The sequence below is a fragment of the Sinocyclocheilus rhinocerous genome, unplaced genomic scaffold (assembly GCF_001515625.1).
Source record: "Sinocyclocheilus rhinocerous isolate Xijiao unplaced genomic scaffold, SAMN03320098_v1.1 scaffold1164, whole genome shotgun sequence".
In the NCBI taxonomy this organism is placed as follows: Eukaryota; Metazoa; Chordata; class Actinopteri; order Cypriniformes; family Cyprinidae; genus Sinocyclocheilus; species Sinocyclocheilus rhinocerous.
In genome coordinates, this window is record NW_015643253.1 from 471131 (window position 1) to 493116 (window position 21986).

Genomic DNA, 21986 nt, shown 5'->3' on the forward strand with positions numbered 1-21986 from the left:
ATACTGGATTAAATACAAGGTTTTATTGCTTTTATTAAAAACAATAAATTAATAGATAAATAAATATATGCATATTCATTATTATATGATCAAAATATACATAATAAATTGTACATATAAAATATATAACACTAATATTTATAATTTTATTTAATACAATTCAAATTATATAATATTATGGTTAATAAAAATGAAGAATACATAAATGTATACTGCACAAAATAAATATATGATTAATAATATTATAGGAAAGTATTATTATTATTGGAAATTATTATTATGGTTTTATTGCTTTTATTAAAAAGAATAATCTAATAGATAAATTAATATGAATACAAATATTTATAAGAATAATAATATTTATTTTTATTTATTATTCTTTTATTATTTTACTAGTACAACCCCAAGTTGGGACGTTTTATGAAATGCCATAAAATCAAGAATATTTGTTCATTCTCTTTAACCTTTATTTAATTGACTAAAGTACAAGGAAAACATTTCCAATGTTTTCACTGGCCAACTTGATTTTATTTTGTAATTATAAACAAATTTTGATTTTGATGGATATGTCACTTTCATGTCATGTCACTTTCAACACACTCCAAAAAAGTTGGGACAGAGGCATGTGTCAAATCACCTTTCCTTTTAATTACACCTTTTAATCATCTGGGAATTAAGGATGCTAATTTTTAAAGTTTTGCAAGCAACATTTTTGCCCAGTCTCGCTTGATACAAGACTTCAGCTGCTCAACAGTCCATAGTGATGGGCCATACATTTTCAACAGGAGACAGATCTGCTGGCCAGTCAGTCACATCAACATGTGTTTACAGAACGCTGTTGTAGCACATGCAAAATAAGACCTGGCTTTGCCTTGATCTAATAACCATGGACTTCCCATGAAAGATGTCATCTTGATGGCAGTATGTGTCTCTGTACAAACCCAATATATGCCTCTATGTCAATGGTACCTTCGCACATATGCAAGTCACCCATGCAGTTTGCTCTACTGCACCCCCATACTATGACAGACGTTTGCTTTTGCATCTGTCACTAATTGAAGTCTGGATGGTCCCTTTTCGTCTTTGGGACTGAGAACTCGACGTCCATTTTTCCCAGAAACAAGTTGAAATGTGGACTCATCTGACCACAGCACACATTTCTATTCCACATAGTCTTTTTGACTATCTGAGATGAGCTCTGGCCCAGAGAACTCACTGGTGTCTCTACCTAGAATTGATGTAAAGCTTTCTCCTAGAGTAACAGAGATTCAAGTTGCATTTCTTGATTCTGCTGCAGACTGTGTTAAGTGACGACAGTTTTCTATAGTACTCCTGAGCCCATGCGGCTATATTTCACACAGCAGCTTGACGGTTTCTTATGCAATGCCATCTGAGGGCTCAAAGGTCCCACATTCAACTGAGGTGTCCTGCCTTGCCCTACATGTACTGACATTTCTCTGGATTCCCTGAATCTTTTCACAAAATTATGTATGGCAGTTGGTGAAAGACCGAAATTCTTTGCAATTTTGCATTGGGAAATGTGATTTTTTTTTTACACTTCTCTCATGAAATTTGGCACAAAGGGGTGAGCCACGATCCAGCTTTGCTGGCAAAGACAGGATGCTCTGTATAAACCCAATCATGATACCCTGATCTATTACCAATTCACCTGCTTACTGTGGACTGTTTCAAAACAGTTTAGCTTGGATATTCTATAACCTTTTCACTTTTATTATGACTCTGTCCCAACGTTTGTGGAGTGTGTTGCAGCCATCAAAATTAAAAATTGTGGTAACACTTTAGAATAGGGAACACTTATTCACTATTAACTATGATTTTTCCCTCAATAAATTCCTAATTTGCTGCTTATTAATAGTTAGTAAGTTAGTTGTTAAGTTTAGGTATTGGGTAGGATTAGGGATGTAGAATAAGGTCATGTAGAATAAGGCATTAATATGTGCTTAATTAGTACTAATAAATGGCTAATATTCTAGTAATATGCATGCTAATAAGCAACAAGTTAAGAGACCCTAAAATAAAGTGTTACCAATTGTTTACATTTACAAAATACAATCAAGTTGGTCAATGAAAACACTGGAAATCTTTTAAGTGTACCTTTGTCAATTAAATGAAGGTTAAAGACAGTTAACAAACCACAGATTCTTGATTTTATTGCATTTTACAAAACATCCCTTTTCTGGAATTGGGGTTGTATTATTTAATAAAATTACTACAATTAAATAAGTAAAAAAAAGAAATAAAGTATACTGCACAAAATAAATAAATGATTCAATGGGGAAATTTCATTTTCATACAATTTAGTAATAATTTGTACGTGTGAAAATTCTGATAGAACGACAGTCATAAATGAATGTTTCAGCGTACCTTGGCATGTTTGTATATGTCCACGCAGGTGTCAGTGGTGATGTTCTTGGAGCAGATGATTTCACAGTGTCTTTGGAGAGCTTCAAGTTGGAAGAACTTGGCTGCAGACAGGAGCTTTGAAGCAGAGGGACCAACAATGAGCCAAACTCATCAAGCTTTCAGGTTTATCACAATCAAGAGCAATCACTTAATTAAATTTAAAATACATAAGCATTTATCACAATTTCTGCTGCAGTTCTACGTGCAAGAGAGCCTCCATCTGGTAACGATGGAGATAAATGAGAGATAATATATTATATATTTTTCTTAAAGTGTTTTCCATGAGTAATCTTCCCCATATCATCAGACCGTAACTCATTCATTCATCACATTCAACGTCCTCTCAAGTCATCAGTCATTAAGTCATCATTAGTGTCTGGGTGGTAAAAATGGTTTAGGGTAGGAGGAATTATGATCATAAAGGATGAAAAGAGAAGGGAATATTTAATACCTCCATAACTTCAGTGTTCCTGATGTGCAGTGACTCAGTGCCGCCACAGTAGAGATACTGCATTACCAGCTGAAACACAACAAAATGTTCTCAAACTTCCACGAAACATTTTAAGGCAGACAAGCTTAGCATCAGTCACAAACATACAGACACATTTTGTCATTAAAGCTGAATTGTGCTGACAGAGGTAGGAATTAGACTAGCATAGTTTGACTGTAATACCGACATGAGTTATAGTGGGATTTATGAGTCAGTAGATTCCAACCTGAAAAATGTTGTACTTGACATGACTGATCTCGATGCACGTGTTCTCAGCCGCTGGTCTGTTAGAGAGCAGAGACTTAAACCTGGAAAGAGAAACATGAACATCCTTTAAAAGCTGTATTATTACTAAATCAAGTATTTATAGAGAGCTCAGTAAAGATATAAGATGTAAGATATGCAGTTATTCTGAAAACCATGCAGTGGTGCAGGAATGAGTTCTAGAGTGGGACGGGTGTGCGGTAGATGAGCAGGCTGTGATGTCACTGAATGATAATGAACTCATGAATATGAATGAGTTCATTCTGACATTACCCTCCTAGACCATCCAGTCCCTGCACGAATTATTATTCTTGTAGACATTGCAGATTTGAAAAGGTCTTATGTCTGCTCAGATATATCTACATTAGCTTTTATTATCAAAATGTTATATTGAGATGGAGTAAAGCATATACAAAATAGCTAAATTTATATTATTATATTAAATTATATTATTATATTAAATTGTTTACATTTCAGTTTAATATATATGCCTATTTCTTTACATAAATTTTATCTTCGCTCTTCTGAAGTTTTTGTTAATTAAAACAAAGCTGAAATAATATAAATAAGTATTTGTTTAAACAAATAAACTAAAATTAGAAAAGCTGCCTTTGCTACATGAAATTAAACAAAATATATATAAATTCTGTTGAATTCCCTCTGATTTGTGAGAAATTTGTTGTTTTTGCTCAGTTCATGAGCACATATGATGTTGTTTGAAATAACATAAGGAGCTGAAACTACAGTGATTTGTAATCGTTAGTAAATTTTAAAAAGTGTTTTTAATGTGAGCCAACTAATTTAGTGTATGTGCTAAAAGTGAAGAACCAAAGTCCCAAGTTCTGGCGCCCCTGCTGTGTAATAAATTCCACAATATGAAGACATACCTTGGGGAGGCAGTGAAGAGCAGCACTTTATGGGCATAAAAGGGCTTTCCTTCCACCAGAAACGTCACGTCAGACATCTCTTTATTATTGAGAAAGTGTGGATCTGTAGGAAGCAACAAATCAAATGTTGAAGTCCCCACAACGGAGATGCAATATTACACAACAGTGATTACACCAGGTTCTTCATTATTCAGTACTGCCATGTGTTGTGTTTGACAGGCTGTCATCAACACATTACAAGAAAAAGCATGAAATATGTCTGTTTTATAATTGCAATAGCTTAACCAAAGCCTAGATGGCACTAGTGTTCCTCCAAAACTTTGAGTCAAATTAAATTTGAACAAAATTGAATATTCTTTAATTGTATTTTTGTGTCTCCTGAGAGAAAGTGTCCTTGTGTGCCCTAGAACTGTAGTTTGCATGGATTTAACAAGCACACTTCACCAATTAATTCAGATAAATGTGAATCCTTGTGCAGCACAAGCTGAGTTGGCCTTTATTATTGATCTAAATTGAACAGATAGTTCCAGTCAACTCTATTTTTCATTAGCAAAGCAAGAATAAACAAAATTACTGGCCATGTTGTGTCTAAAACGTAAGTTATGCTATTTAACTTATTGTTTATAAAAGTGTCGTGCACAAGCAGTTTTGTTGATGTACTGAATTGCGGCACAGGCAAAGCATTCTTGCTTGTTTGATATTATTCAATTATTGATATTGTTAGTAGAGGCAGGGCAGAGCTGGAGTCGCTTTTGAAGATGAACTGAACAAGGAGCTGCAACTGACATACTCACCCAAACGAGACGTTTGCTTCTTTTTGATCTCTGTGAGTTTGGGGATTGGGAAAGGCCCGTAGCATTGGGTAAAGATGACTGACAGCTGCTGGCTGATAACTTCGTTCTGTAGAGCACACAAACACATTCACTGTAGTTAGACCTTGAATTCTGTTATCTAAAAGTAAAACGCATCCAAGCCTACGGTAATCCTAACACAGCACTTATGATGAGCTCTGTAATTAGAGGATTTATGATGTTAAGTACAGAGAAAGCTGGAACTGGTGTTGCTGACATTGATTGCCTGTTTGCTTGGAGTCAGGGACTGACACGCAGTGATAACAATAATGCAGAGACTTACGAGGGACATTAAATTCTGAAGTGCTGCAAAATAATTGAAATGGTAATATGACAACGAAACTATGCTGTAATATCAGAGAGACTGAAGCACACATTGCTAAGACAAAAGCCTCAATCAGTAAATAAGGTACAAATTAAATCTATTAAATTACATTTGTGTATAATTTACTTTCTTCTATCCAAGCTAATATTTTAATAATATTTGAAAACATTAGCTAGGATAGAAGAAAGTATTTCAACATTTTTTAAATGTAAATTATACACACATATAATTTTGCCAAACTACATTTTGCCAAAAAGTTTAATACTGTGCCACTATCAAACATGTTTGTGCGGGACTACCTGTTTTATTCAACCAATGGCAGACAAAACTATTAAAAATTGTTTTCGTTATTTGGAATAAAGCTGAAATAAAATAAAATAATAAAATAAAATAAAATAAAAATATTAGTTGAAAAACTTGAACCAAAATTAGAAATGTTGCCTTCACTACATGAAATGAAGCACCAAAATGACTAAAACCGAAACTGAAATAAAAATAAATATAAAAAAAAAAAATGTAATTAAATTTTTTTGTTCACTATGATAAATTCTACACTGTATGTACTCATACTGCTCAAACGTTTGGGGGCATACCAATGCTTCGTTTATTAGATCAACAATACTGAAATATTGTAATACAGTAATATTATGAAACATTATTACAATTTAAAATCACAGTTTTTTATCTGAATATATTTTAAAATGTAATTTATTATTGTGATGGCAAAGTTTAATTTTCAGCATTACTTCCGTTTTCAGTGTCACATGATCCTTCAGAAATCATTCTATATGGTAATTAAATTTTTTTAAAATAATTTTTTTTTTTTATTAATTAAAGCTAAACGGAAATATTTAAAAAACCTAATAAAAATTACATAAGAACATAATTAAAATGAAAACTTAAAATTTAAAAATAAAAGATAATTCAACATTAATAAATACTGTAATAGTACATAAATAACACTAATGTCAGAAAGGGGGAGAGCAGCAGCTCTGAATTTAAACACTTCACACTTAAACAAACATCAACAAACAAGAAGTTGCACAGGTGACTAAAACCATAAATACTACACTATGAATGTCTCCTGATATGATCAGCATGTAAACACAGGATTAAAACGGTCTCAGACTATAATAAAGCCCTGAGAATGGACCTTGCTGGCTCGAAGGATCTGGAACATGAGTGGCAGTCCGTGCGTGATGAGTTCCTCCGTGTACTCGTCTTCTTTAATGCAGCTGAAGTCCTTCAGCAGGCCTTGGATCAGCGGCCGCCGCTGCTGCACGAAGCACGTTCGCAGGGACTCCAGCCACGTGTGCAGGGTCCAGGGCACGCCTGCATATGGAATCAATGTATCAGTTAATGTATGTGATGTGACTCTTCAGAATCGATCTGTCCATCCACCCACACAAAATATTAAGCATGTCCCATCCATCAATCTGTCAAACTTCTGTAAGGAGTACTAATGACTAATGGCAGTGTAAATAGTGTTAGTAGATAAATATGATGCATAATGATTTCATGACAGAAAACAAAGCAAAATAAACAATAGATACTCTTTTCTTGTTAACTAACTATTAAAGGCCTCAAACATCTTTCAAAGAGTGTCTTTCAAAGATTTGATGCACTAACCTGGTAAACTTTGGCAAGTGATTAGTTCAGCCTCAAAAATTTGTCATATATTAATCACAATGGACTGATAAAGAAAGGGATTTGTGCACTTATGCAGGAAGTTGCATAAGCCGGTAAGATTGGTCAACTAGTGCTTGTCATTTTTATGTGCAATAGATGCTGTCTGAGGCTGAGACTAATCGCTGCATGACAGAAGTGAGCCAGTCGGTTGATGTCTGTGGTAATCGTGCAGTGTTTTTACTAACCCAGGCTGCGGATGTCTATGGTAATGTCCACATGGCCGTGCTCGGCACTGTGGTACATGGCCTCGCGGAGGGCCCTTAGTTTGGCCTTGCCTGTCCGGAGGGTGGCTTCGTTCTGTGGCGTTCTCCTCTCTACGGTCTCAGAGCCCTCGGCTAGGATCTCCTCCAGAGACAGCACGTCCCCCTTGTCCTTTTCCACCTGGGACAGAAGCTTCCGGAACACGTTTCTACAGTAGCAAGTATTTATACTCATTAAAGGAATAGTTCACTCACACATTTTTTTATGTTGTTTACAAACCTGCTGTTACTTTTTCCATGAAACACAACATGACATTTTTTAAGATTTATTTTTTTATTTTTTACACTGGCTATTGCATGACATCAGATGACGTTTATGATTACTATTCATCAAATAAATCCTGAAAAATATACGCATATTAATATTTTTAATATTAAAAATAATATTACAACTTTTTTATGCATTAATAATAATAACACATGTTTCTTGATCCATTGATAATAAAAACAAATGTTTCTTGATCACCAAATTATTAGCTTATTACCATGATTTCTGAAGGATCATGTGCAATTTTGAATTAAAAATTCAGCTTTGGAATAAATTACATTTTAAAATCTAATAAATATAAAACTGTTATTTTAAATTGTAATATTATTTCACAGTATTACTGTTATTACTGTTGTTTGACTAAATAATTTTTTTTTTTACCAACCCCAAACTTTTGAACGGTAGTAAAAGGATGAGATTCAGAATAATATGAGATAAATATGAGTGTTTTGTTTGACTCTGTTTTATTTGACTTTGGTTATTGTTTTTAGAAGGCAAAAACACTTTCATAATCTGACTGTTTTAAACAAAGTCATTAGACACGAGGATTACTTGCTTGCATCATTTTTATAATCAGCGGATTGATGAGAACAAAGAGTTCTATGAAACATCTATGAAATGCCTTGAGCGCTTCTTTGTTTATGACTTCCATTTATCAATGCATTCCAATGTGTTTTTCTTCTCTGCTTTGCTGCATTTTCTCAGAATTGTATGTCTCTGTAAACTCATATACCTTCATAAAAGTACCAGCGCTCTGCAACTGATCTAATATGCATAAACGACCAATCGCTGCGGCATGCACCACTACAAACATCTCTAGGCCAAAGACATCCAGTTCTGGCTCAGACCTCGCTACGCGTCCCTCTCTGACGCTATTTATAACGGATTGCCTTAATACTGCAGAGGTGAGTGAGTTGGCCGTCGAACACACTGGATTCTCATTCAGACGTTTGCAGTGTGAATTTCAATGAGTTTCCATTATGCAGCGCTGGCCATAGGTGAGAGTAAATGAATGAGCACGCAGTCATCCATACGTTCACCAGCGATGGAGAGTGATGGGGCTGGAATTATGGTAGTAAATTACACACGATTTTGCAGCCAAATACACCAGCTCAGCTTTTATGCATGCCAATAACAACACATCATGGGTTCAGATCTGATAGATTGAGTTTCTGCAGTCAGAATGATGTATAAGGACACAGTAATAATGATATGTGGTGACAAATGTGTCAATGAACTAATGAAAGTTTGGTTCCCTGTTGTGCTGGTGGAGAACGTGTTGTCACTTTATATGTTTCATATGCTGTTGAGTCATTGGGTGTGTGTTACCTGTGTCCATGTGATGCTGCCAGGCTGTACGAGTTCATTTCACCCAGCGGACCGGAGGAAATGCCATTACGGTAAGTGGTGCCAATCAAAGGGTCTGCTCCTCTTTCCAAAAGCAGACTGACCAGCTCAAAGTTACCTGTTAAAATGCAAGACAATTTATATTAAATTAATTTGGTTGATGGTTTTATTCAAAGCAATTGCAATAATTAGACGCCTACTACCACATTGCTGTTTACAACTAGTGGCATATGTAAAAAAGTTATAAAAAGTCAGTTATTTTAGTCAATCATATGTTGATAAAGTGTAAAAAAAATCAAGTGTGAAAAAATGTGTTAGTCAATCATAATCATGTCAATAAATAAATGAAGTGGGAAAGAATTATCAGAAATTACGTTTTGATAGTGTAATAAATGTAACAAATACATAAATAAAAAGTGTGGAAAAAAGTGCTATATTAGCAAATCATGTCAATAAATCAAAAATAAATAAAATTAAATGATTTAATACAATTAAATGATTTAATATTTAATAAAAAGTGTGAAAATATTTATTTGTTAATCCTGTGTTTATAGTGGAAAAAAAATTAAAAAGTGTGAAAATCTCAGTAAATCATAGTCCTGTCAATAAATAAAAAATAAACAAAACAAAATTAATAAAAATAAATAAATAAATAAATTCTGTTATTTTAGTCAATTATGTGTTGATAGTGTAAAAATTGTAAAAAGAAAACAACAAAAACAACAACTTATTTTAGCAAACCAGTCATGTCAATAAATCAAAAATTAATAAAACAAAATTAATAAGAATAACTAAATAAATTAGGTGTGAAAAATCTGTTATTATAGTCTATCATAATCATGTCAAGAAATTAATAAAAATAATTGTGATAAAAAGTGAGAAAAATTGTTATAGCCAAACATAACCATAAAATAACAAATAATTAAATAAATTGTGAAAGTGTGAAAAATTCTCAGTTACTGTATTTTAGTCAGTCATGTAACCCCTTTTTTCCAGGTTTATAACACATTGGGCTAGAAAATATTTGTATAATTTATTTCTTTTTTTTTGTTTGTTTAGTTTATTAAGGGGATTGAAATGTGGATTTTGTTTGTTGTTTTTATTCCCTCAATCAAAATCAGATACAGCATAAATTTAAAAGCAAAAGTCCTTTATTTCTTTTCTGTCATGGTTTGACCTTAAATGGGTCATAAAAATGAATGTACACATTTTACTAGCATGTGAATCCAGAGAGTCAAACCCATGATGTTGATGTTGCGAGTTCGTGTTTTACCAGTTGAGCTACAGGAAAAAGTCATTATCAGTAAGACCGCCTAGCAACCCGTCCCCAGATTGATTTGCTAATGTAAATTAGCAGGCTGTCCTGTGCACATCCACATAGAGTAATGAGGGGAAAGTGTTTCTACATTAGAAGGAAATCCTGAATGCTAACAGTGGAGGTAATTGAGCCAGCATACAGCAAATGGGGCATAATCAATGAGGCCTGATGAGTTTTGGATCCGATGAGGCTCAAACAATCCCATCCACAGCCATTTCTGTTGGGTCACAGGGGAACACAGGCATATGGTTAAACCTGTTTCTAGACATTTCAGCTCAATCGGTTTGGCTTGTGCTCCTTCATTCTCCTCCTCTGCAGGAGATGATACAATTTTTGTGCACCCCATCTGTTTTTATCACCAAGAAGGTGTCCATTACCAGCTGACTGAAACCTGCATTACCCAAGTCTTCAAGAGTTTGTACACTAAGTGGGGCAGACAGGTAATTTTCAGCATTATGCTGGAAAACACTCTGCAAATGTAAATGAATATCACTCAGGTCAATTCATATTCATAGGACTGCCACAGCCGGGATTATGAAATCTCATTTGGCACTGGTTTCCATACATAATTCCACCATGTGGACTTGTCACATTCACACTGTGGATGTAAAAAAAAAAAAAAAAGAAGCTGTCGCTAAGGCTCATTAGCAAGTTTGCAAAGGGCTCTTGAGAGCCATGTAGCCCCATCAGTCTCTGAATAATACTATTACATTTCTGGAACCAGACTGGGGCTCAAAAGTATAATGTCTTCAGTTTGTCAGCTCACAGTCTGCAAGGACCATTTTGCCGAAATTAGAGGCACAAAAGGAACAGAATGTAACCATTTAAAAATGGGTCCTGAATGTATCATACAACACCATCTAATGCAGATTCATCTAATGCACAAAAAACTTGTTCACTCTTCGTCATCAAAGATTTCACTCACATGGAATCTCCATAATGTAAATGTCACTAGGGTTGTTCTCTCAAAAGTGCCTTATCTACCCCTAAACAGCGCAAATTTCGACCTTGAAGTACGTCTCCACGTTTTGAGTTTTTTGAGTTTGGTCTAACATTGTTTTGGACCCCATTGACTTTCACTGTATGGACTAAAATAGTTGTATTTGCTATTTAAGGTACTTATGCACCCTTTAGGGGTGAATAAGGTACAAAGATATACCAGCTAAAGGTACAGTCACTGCACTGCAAGTGTCATAAAAATCTGTTACTTTAGCAAATCATAGTCATGTCAAAAACAAATAAATAAATAACGTGAAAAATATTATTTTAGTAAATTTTGTAGTGTAATGCATGTAAAAAAAAATGTGTGAAAGTTTCTGTTATTTTAGCAAATCATATTCATGTCAATAAATCAATAAAAATTTAATATATATATATATAATTGAATAAAATTAATGAAGTGTGAAAAATTCTGAAATAGTCAATCAAATGTTGATACTGTAAAAATGTAAAAAAAAACAAAAAATACTGCATTTGATATCAAACTTAAATAGCAAAACCCAACTGGCATTTATTTTAACAGCAAACTTAAAGTTTTTAAAAGATAAAACAAGACATATTGTTAAAAATTAAGATAAAGTATTTGGACTGTGTGAACTTGAGGGGAACTAACTTTATACAGTACATCCAATAAAATAACCTTGACTCAAAAATTTTCTTATTTTTTAGCTCTATGTTTGCAGATGCCACTAGGTTTGACATTTTGCTATTTAATCAATGAAATTCACACATTTCTGTGGCCTCAGTGTCCAAAATACATTTTGGGGTCACTGAGCGGTGTTGATGATGTGTTTTGCGGTACCTGCCGCAGACGCCAACTGTAGAGGCGTCTCTGTGTAGTTCTCTGTGCCATCTTGAATCGCTCCCTCCACGTTTGTTTGGGCATCCAGTAGAAGCTGCTCAATAAGTTGAGAAGTACAATCATTATAAAACACATTTCAGAGGTTTTAACTTTAATATCACCAAGACATCGGTAAATATAAATGCTGTAATTGCATTAAATTAGCCTGCTCTTTTCATCACCTAGGCCACCTCCAACTAGCAAACATCTTTATGGTAATCTGGTCATAATTTCTTTCACTCTTGATGCTTTAAGTGGACGATTTTGGTCTGTTTGTCTGGTTTAAAAAGGAAAATGGGAAATTATTCCTACAGAAAGCAACAAAGAGAAGGATTTTGATAATATCTCCAACTGTGGTGGATGTGTGCTTGTGGGAGATTAAGCATCCCAAGAAATATCACCTTGCCTTTCCATTTTCCTGGAAGAGCTAAATAAGTGGGCCTTAGTAGGTCATCGGATTCAACACTTCTAGTATTTATTGTCAAAGTAAGACTTTATTCCACTTTTGTGGTAAAAAATAGAGTGCACAGTCAATAAACTGGCCTCTATCTTCAAAGCATTCCTCATTCTTCCTATTCATGATACCAATCTACGCACATTCAAGTTCCTCTGAACCAGGGCAGCACCATCCAGCCCACAACTAACATCGAACTGTTTCTTTGTGCCATTATTATTATGATGGTGGCATCATAATAATAACTGAGGAAAGTGCAAAGGTGGAAGGCATTGACAGCGCCACTACCTGCACGACAGGGACGTGTCCGTGTAACACGGCGAATGTGAGTGGAGTCCCCTGCCTGGTGTCAGGATAAACTGAGGGGTGCTTGTGTAGTGAGCTGGGCACCTGGGAATCATATAGGTGAAGTTCAGGGAGAGAAAAATTCAGCCATTATATACCAGCACACTGAGCTCCAGTTGCGGAATTGCAGGAGTGCGAGAAAAAAAAAGGGGGAAGGAATGAGTGAATGAGTGAGCGGAAAGTTGGAAAGTTCTTCCGCCGTCTGGCTGTTTTGTTAATTCAAGCAAAGAGAAGAAGAAAGAGCTAGTGCTCGTTTGTCAATTCCTTCTTTCCATCCAGTCCACATTAATCTGGAGTTTACTTGCGTTACTTCTCCTTTGGACAACTCCTACACGCCCTCCTCGCTTTACTTAAAATCCTGACTACGGTTTAGGATCTAGTTAGTTTGGTTTTCATAGCGATAATGCAAAGACTGCAGGAAGAATAACTGGCAGCGAGTTCAAACGCTAGAGGTGTAAGTGAGAAATGACTCGTGTACAAAGCACCAAAAAAGAAGGCTTGTCTGGCATTAACGCTTACAGCTGTACTGCATGCAAAACTGAGCTCTCCTGTAATCAGGGGATAAATTATGCAGGCATCTGTTCATATCTAAGCAAACATGACCTCTTGGAACCAATTGTTCAGATGGGGTTAAAGTCAAACAATTGTTTGCACAAGGAAACTTTAGGCAAATAACTGCACATCTGCCCACTTGCTGATACTCTTCTTGAGCTTAATGCAATTTGTAAAAGAAGGTAATGCATTACCTTCTTTACAAATGTACAAATGCAAATTCTTTACAAATGCATATCACTGTATATGCATTTGGTGCTTTGTGCTCAAGTCAGCAACTTGTCTTCTAAGGGTCAAACGAAAAAGACGACAAAAGGTAAAAGAGCACAAGATCACATCATGACATATACAAAAGTGAATTTCATGAAAAACGGTCAAGAAAGTCAAGAATCCCCCAAATTTATTACATTTTGCACAAGTAGAATGAAGGCTATTTTAAAACCATGAAATAATCAATTTAAAGTATTCATTGTGGTGTATTTGTTACAGTGCCTTTAACAAATGCTGATTTTAATCTTTTTTTTTAAGAACAATTACTGTAATACAGTTAAGAATAAACTAATTTACAGTAATTACAATCAACATTGAGAATACTGAGAATTCTCATCCATATTATGGTAATAATCAGAAAACATGCTTAATTGCCATGAAAATAATGTCACAATGCAGAAAATGTAATGATACAAAAACAGGCTTCATTTTCTTTATGCAACATATAACTCTGTATGGTGAAATAAGACCAAGAACAATTACTGTAATACAGTTAAGAATAAACTAATTTACAGTAATTACTAGGGATGCACCGATACCACTTTTTCCAGTACTCGCATTATGGTAATAATCAGAAAACATGCTTAATTGCCATGAAAATAATGTCACAATGCAGAAAATGTAATGATACAAAAACAGGCTTCATTTTCTTTATGCAACATATAACTCTGTATGGTGAAATAAGACCTGGACACATTCTTGATCGGTTTCAGGAGATTCATCCCTAAGGCAAATACATGAAACATGTTGCTTTAAAATAAATGAAGGACTTTTATATTAGCATGACTGAGTAACTGTTGTTTTATGCACGGTAGCCAATTGAATCAAATTTTCATGTTTCATGCTTTCAACCTCAGTGCTTCACAATCAGTGTATCTACTTTAGGCAATCATTGCATTTTCCCACCTTTTTATATAAATAGCATTAAAAATAGGACAAAAACAGCACATCTCATTTGCTTGTAATCTCATTAAATATTCATGAGATCCATGAGAACCTAAGTAGACACACCTACATGCACATACAACCACTTTTTAATTCAAAAGCTCATGCAAACAGCATCGGGAAGAGGACAGAGAGTTTAGTTTGTAATTTTTATAGAGACAGGTTAGCTTAATAGAGACAGAGCAAAAACATGCTACAAGACACTTCAGAATTGTCCACCAATAAATACTGACCTCACTGTTGATATCTGCTCCAGCGTCCAGCAGCATTTGCACCATGGCCTCGTCCCCACGGACGCACGCATACATAAGAGGGGTCATACCCTAAACAACAAACAAAAAACGCTGAACACCTACAGTACACGTGTCATAGTATGAGCCCATTGCGGTAGAGCCTACAGCACAAGCTACTGCGGCACTAGTTAAGCAAAGTCTGAAAATAACCTTTTCATGAGACCCTAAAATGCCCATTTAAATGAACTGAGCAGAACACTAGTCTTTATGGATGATCCTCAATTAATACACTTTAAACAGAAAACAATGCATTCTATAGACCATCAAATCTACAGCTGCTTTAGTGAAACACAAACATAAGTATCAGTGCATGAAGGCACAAAGTCAGCAATTAGCTATGTTTTTAAACACAGTCTTTGAGCATTTAAAGTCTTTGGACAACATAAACCATTAATACCTTTTCAGAGTCATGTTGTGCTAATAAATTATATTTATATACTGTTTAATAAAGTAACAAGTCTCTTGATCCTCTACGTTACAGTGACTTTACCACAGTGAAAGGGGTTTACACACCCTGCTTCATGCTGTGCCTAAAAACTCACTATAAACACTTAATTGTATTACTAACTCAAGAGGATGCAATTCTGCAAACAGTTTTTACCATGAAGAAGGAGATTCATTTGTCAGTTGAGACGTATTTTCCCTCAAGGCTCTTCTTAAAATAACGAGTACCATATTTGCCAGCGTGATTTTGGAGCAACTCTTCCCGAGTAAGATGGAGTTACTCTCAATGATTCCCAGCTGGACTCCAACAATTATCTTTGTCATCACATTTCCCGCAGTTGTCTGGTTTTGCCTCTGTGTCGCTTCAATTTTTCATGTTAGTTTAATCCATTTTGTCAGCATCGGCATGTCGCCGTCATTCTTTGCATAAACTGGCTGCTGTGTTCAAGACAGACTGTGACAGTAACATAATCCCAGCGCTGGATACAGATGACATTTGATTCATAATACTGAGTGTCATGACTGCTATCACAATTGATGCTTCCTACACGGATCAGCAACATTTTTCCTTATTTAAAGGTCATGCAACTTTTTTATTTATTTTCTTAGCATCTAAATGACTATGTGGTTCATCTTTCTTCACATATATAATAAGAAACCTACTAGGGCATTTTTCTTCTACAATGACATGCTGCAGAAATGTAATTGATGCTCAAATATTTAATGGTTTGAGGCTGACGAAGGAGGAAACAATGGAAGGCAGATGTGAGAAAAGTCACAGTTTTCATTGGTATTTACATCAGGGAGTAATTACAGTGCAAGTGCTGACTAATACTAATGGATGTGTGATTATTTCATGACAAATATTTTGTGGAGCTGCTCATAATCACACTCTGTTATTAGGTTGTTGGTGTTGTAATTAATTCTATTCAATTTAAAATGACTAACATGGCCACCATATCATCAAGTGTTACTTTTAGCAATCAGAGATAAAAAAAAGAGAAAAATTTATAATCTAGTAAAGTCAGGCCTGAATTTCACACAAATGTGGGATTATATGTGTGTGTAAATATATCAGTGCCCACCTGTTCACTCATACTGTTAATGCCATCTGGCCCGAGCATGTTGACTGCTTGCTTGACCAGGTCAGTTCGTCCGCAGTTGAGCATCCGGAACCCCAGGTCCTGCAGGAATTTTGCTTCTGTGGATGCAGCGTCCAGTTTCCGTGTGGCAGAGAAGCAGTCGTCTGCTCTGTTGAATAAAAGGACAGTCCAGACCCCAGTTACACACCTCCAAACAAGAAATACTACTCAGTGACTATGGCTTTCATTTGTTTTCATCTTTTTAAATTGTTTTTTTTAATTTATTTGTTGTTAATTTAATTTAATTTAAATATAAACATTTACAACAGTATACAATATATATATAACAAATATTACATGTATTTATAAATATTAAATATAAATATTAAAATTATTTATATTACATAAACTTACATGTGAATAACATATACATGTATTATAAAAGTACATTAATAATTACCTGAAATCTTTGTTATATATAATACTGTATATAATATATAATACATATTGTATATATAATAAAAAAGTAAAAATACAATATATATTATTTATATATAAACAAACATAAAAACATTATAAATAAATAACATTTTATATTATAAAACTATTTATATATTATAATAATATATTATTTTTGATCTTTAATTTAATTCATAAACAATATAATTTCTTTAACAGAAACTACTACCAGGCTCTTAATAAATAAATAAATAGCTAAATAAATAATATGGCTAGATTTCACTTCAATTTATTGTTGCCATGGAAAAAGAAACCCTGACATGAAACGTTGTTTGTTTGCCAAGATATCCTGTATCTGTGAAGTTAATAGAGTGCTCCTGAAAATAACTACTGTATGACCATGTTAAAAGCCATTTACATAGCACTTCAGAGCCTGTCACTTGAAACTAAAGCCACACAGGAAGTTAAGGATACTTAATTCATAAGGGATGCAGTATGAGTACATGTTGTGTGTTTGTACTGTCCTTCAGTGAATGATTAATTGTTCATTAAGGCCTTCTACGTGCATAGTGTGCGTGCCGACTGTGTATTTGTGCATGTATGGAAGTGACGTTGCATCCCAAACATACTTTAGCTGCCGCGGCTCACAGTCCACCCCAGGTAACAGCAGTCGGGCTGCCTGTCGTACATCGTCGCTGTCCACAGAGAAGCTTCGGCGGTGTTCTGTGTGCGCCACGGCCACCCGGATCCACTCCATCAGCGGAGGCAACACCAGGAACGGCCTGCAGAGCCGCAAGAGAGACATATTTGATGTTTACCCCCAAACATTCATAATTTTTCATAATTTCTAGCATTTAAGCACTAAGCCTTCAGATCAAAGGTTTTTAAGATCATAAGATACAAATTAAGTCCATTGCGTCCAAACCTTTGTCTGTTAACATATGTTTTCTTCTAATCACCTTTGCGATTTCCATTTTGAATGGACACATCTGTTTGTGTGCAGCTTCAGGATACATTAGAGAAGTAATCATAAGCTCTCTGGTGGGATTACAGTTGCTACTAATTACCAGTGCTAAGCTGCATCTAATTAGAGTGGCGGAATATAAAAGACCTGTTGCCATCCTGACAAGTTTTCAGTCAGAAAAAGAAAGCTGGAGACTTGAGCTGCTCATTACCAAGAAAACACTCTCATTACAACAGATGAATTTGAAGGCAAAAATATAATTAAACAGCTGCAAATGTGCTTCTATTACACTTTTTCCATTGTGCCAACTGCCAGTTTTACATATATAAGATTCAAAACTATTCTTTACAGGGCAAAGGTTGAGGAATATGTGGAAGTTGACTCAACTGCAGTGAGTCACGATGATTATGACCATGAATATTTTGCTTCAAGCATTTCCGAGCAGCATTATTGCACTGCAGTTTAACCGAGTTTAGAGTGTTGCCAGGTTGTTGTGGATCAATATGCTAATAATGCCAACAGCTTAATAATATGACAATATGAGAAACATACACATTTGTGTCCGCCTACACTTGTCTTTGTGTCAAACTTGTTGCAAACACCCCTCTGTGTTAAAAAGCATGCAGTGTGTTGGACAAACCATGCTATCATAATTTCCAAATTAGTTGTCTGTGCACACACACTTGGACGTAAATAAAAAGGAGGAGGCATTTGACCCTAGAAAAATGCCTTTCCAAAACTTATTCAAGGGAACAAAACCATCAAGCTTCATCTTGAACCCTCTATCATCTTCTAATTGTGCTTCCAGTGACCTGCGTCTAACAGCTAGCTTTGCACAATCCACACTCTTCCTACCCGGACACCTACCCACCGCAAGAAAGCCTGCCAGGAATCCGAGCTCCGCCAAAACAAACCGCAAACCCTTCTCTGTTTCTCTTCTGCCTGAATAATGTGCTTCTCCGCTCCCCTCCCTTTCGTAGAAATGTTTAGAGGAAAAGGACGTGGTTCTCATTCCAGTCTGGTGTTTTAAATTGAAGCCACAACTGGCTGAAGAATGGAGACGTTCTTTTTTTTTTTGTTGAACTACAGATTTCGACAACTTTGCATTGACCAGAGGAAGGGAGTTGCCCTATCAAAAGGGTCTCCACTTGCAAGAGATCTCCTGAAAAATGTCAAGGTTTTCATAAACATTTTGCTAAGATAAATTCCACTGATTTATGGAAATAATTTGCCTGTCAGGGTACTCTGAACTAAGGAGAAATACAATAAAAACATCTCAGCAGACACTCCACATTACAAAACCAATGAAAAAAGAACCCATGAATGAATATCATATGAAAATCATACCCTTTTGAAGTTTAATCGTCAATTCAGCCATTTTACAACTATTGTCTTTCCGGCCCCAAATTTAAGACCTCTTGAAATCCTAATTAAGCCGTTTCTTGTACCATTTAAGACTTTTTAAGGACCCACGGAAACCCTGATAGATTTCTATTTATATTACATTTATTATATATAATACAATTTATTACATATTATAATTTATTCTAATTATTTTTACATTTAATATGTATAAAATGTATTAGTGTCAAATAAGATATTTTTATCACAATACATATCCATGCCCATACACAAACAATAAATTAAAACAATAAATGAATAAATTAAAAGGTGGCAAATATTGCCAAACTGTCAATTTGAGAACAGTTCGTCTTTCAGATCTAGAAAAATTGCTTCTAAGAAATAAGTTACTTAGATCTTTCAGTGTATTTTATGTTGGAAATTATGCATTATGCAGTGTGGATATGAGCGTTCACGTGCCCCTGGTGTATTTTCCCTCTGCAGTTGGAAAGTTAAAAGGCTGATGAAATGTCACTCAGCACATCCACAAAAGTCCACTCGACTCAAGTCTGAAATCTAAAGCCACAACCCTGAACCTCTCCAGACGCTCCTTCACTCTGATCTCTTGTTTTCTTTCTCCATCTCTATTCATTACCACCCCCCCACCACCCCCACTCATTTTTATTCTATCCTCACCTACCATCTATTTGATTTTTTTCTGTAATTTTCTCATCTTTCACTCTCTCTCTTTCTTCCTCTACTCTCTCATTCTTCTGTGAGAGGCCAAGAAAAAAATGAATATAATAGAGCAGACTGTCTGTCCCTGGAGAAGGAGGCAGCTCGCTGATGCACCTATTCTGTCGAGCATTGCATGGGCGTCCCACAGGGTCCTTGGATAGGGGGCTTTTTATCACATCTGAGTGACGTGGGACTGCCTGGGACGAGATGTCCTGATGGATTTATCAATGTGGAGCGGATGCTGAACATAACTCCGTAACAATCCATTAACGCTCTCCTCCAACAGGAGTTAAGAGTTCTACTGTATCTTCATTGTGCTACAACACTGCATAAGGGAATTAAAGATTACGTTGAAATCACGTTCTCTTTGGCATCCCTGTGCCCTTATAGTGTGAATGCGGTCTTAAGTAACCCCATGGTGATTGAAAAACTCTTGGGCATAAATTGACATACAGAAAAAGGACGTACTGCACAAAGCAACAGTGCACTAGATGTCATTTGACGAAAATGTCGCCACCATCATGTACCGGGTTACTGGAAGCTGCATAGCATTGCCACGGTGTTTTAAGTGGTTGTTTCTTGTTGCTATGTGTTAATTTTTCTAGGTGTGCCTAGATAAGGCACAGGTCCCTGCTTAAGCATTTTTTTTTCATGGATTTTTCAGCTGTTTTATCATCTGCCAGGTGAAAAGACTTAAAGTAATGTATTTTTCAGGATGCACTGAAGCAGATATTTCTTAGAGCTAGTAATAATTAGTGAACAATATACTGTTTTCACTGGCCAATACTGATATTTAGATAAGAATGGGCAGAACTATTGTTCCAGCCACCAAAGACAGATAACCTGCCTGATTTATCTCAACTGCTGTCACGAATCCGGTCCATGAACTTCCGTCTGCTAGCCATCAGAGGTCACCCTTTCCATTTTCATTGACTCTCGCACTACACACTGTTGCATATCACCCCGGACTACATATCCCATCATTCATTGCACTGATTGCACACAGCACTGATTGCACACAGCTGTTTCATATCACTCACTCACTATATAACACTCACTCAAACAACCATTCTCTGCCGAGTATTGTATGCACTTATCGCCAGCAGTGATAGCTACTCTACAGAGCCCTCTTTAGCTTCCTAGCCCAGCCTAGTCTTGCCTTGTCTGTTTTCTCGGTTTTTGATCTGTGCCTGTTTTCCTGGATTTATCCCTTTAGTCTCGCCCTTGTGATCCTGTTCGCTAATCGTTGACCTACGCTAGCCCTAGGACTATTCTTGTGTCTTGCCCGCCATATACCTGTTTGCCACCGTTCGACCCTGCCTGTGTTTCTGACCTCCTCTCATGTTAATAAAGCTTGCATATGGATGCGCACGTCTCACGTCTTGTCAGCCCCGTTACAGAATACTCGGTCACACAAGGATCCAGCAGCTGTTCAAGTGGATATTGGCCAGGTATGAACACGGCAAGAATTTTATTAGCCCTTAAACAGGGCCCACGATCATTGGAGAACCATATTCGAGAGTTTTTAGCCATCGCTCACTATACTGATTTACCAGACTGTTTATTGATAGAGTTTTTCTGCGATGGCATAAATCAACCTCTTCGGTCTAAACGTTCACGTTCATCACCCGCTCAGTTAATGGATTATGCCTTGTTGACTGTTGGATCTTTGTTTACTGTGGGTGTCGCGGAGGAAGAACGCGACACAGTGTCTGTGACTGAAGTGGCGGCTGTACCAGAGCACGCTCACAAAATGGCGGCGACAGCGGAGCCTGATAGCAAAATGGCGAACACAACAGCGCCCCGTTATGTCACAGCCGATCTTCATGAATCGTGTCGCGGAGGAAGTACGCGACACAGTGTCTGTGACTGAAGTGGCGGCTGTACCAGAGCCTGATCGCAAAATGGCGGACACAACAGCGCCCCGTTATGTCACAGCCGATCTTGAACTCTCTGCTCATCCTGTCCCAACTATAGAGGCCGTTTGCAAACTCTCTACTCATCCTGTCCCAGCTATAGAGGCCGGTTGCGAACCCCCTGCTTGTCCTGTCACGCCTATGAAGGCCGTCTGTGAACTCTCGTCCCGTCCTGTCACGGCTATGGAGGCCGTCGGTGAACTCTCTGCCTGTCCTGTCA

The 21986-nt window shown here is 36.2% G+C and overlaps 1 protein-coding gene across 2 annotated transcripts in view; it reads right to left on the bottom strand.

The window, feature by feature from the left end:
* btbd11a (BTB (POZ) domain containing 11a) overlaps positions 1-21986 on the bottom strand; it is a 127994-nt gene that overhangs the window by 1945 nt on the left and 104063 nt on the right. Inside the window, exons 4-16 of one of the 2 annotated variants that reach the window (XM_016574665.1) lie at positions 17437-17589; positions 16352-16517; positions 14763-14852; positions 12706-12807; positions 11925-12018; positions 8788-8923; positions 7116-7339; positions 6395-6573; positions 4860-4965; positions 4066-4168; positions 3141-3222; positions 2876-2944; positions 2386-2499 (exon numbers count right to left, since the gene is read on the bottom strand). In XM_016574665.1, coding sequence (XP_016430151.1) covers positions 2386-2499; positions 2876-2944; positions 3141-3222; positions 4066-4168; positions 4860-4965; positions 6395-6573; positions 7116-7339; positions 8788-8923; positions 11925-12018; positions 12706-12807; positions 14763-14852; positions 16352-16517; positions 17437-17589 — 1618 coding nt within the window. The remainder of the gene's footprint in view (positions 1-2385; positions 2500-2875; positions 2945-3140; positions 3223-4065; positions 4169-4859; positions 4966-6394; positions 6574-7115; positions 7340-8787; positions 8924-11924; positions 12019-12705; positions 12808-14762; positions 14853-16351; positions 16518-17436; positions 17590-21986) is intronic. The other variant, XM_016574666.1, reaches the window with a different exon arrangement.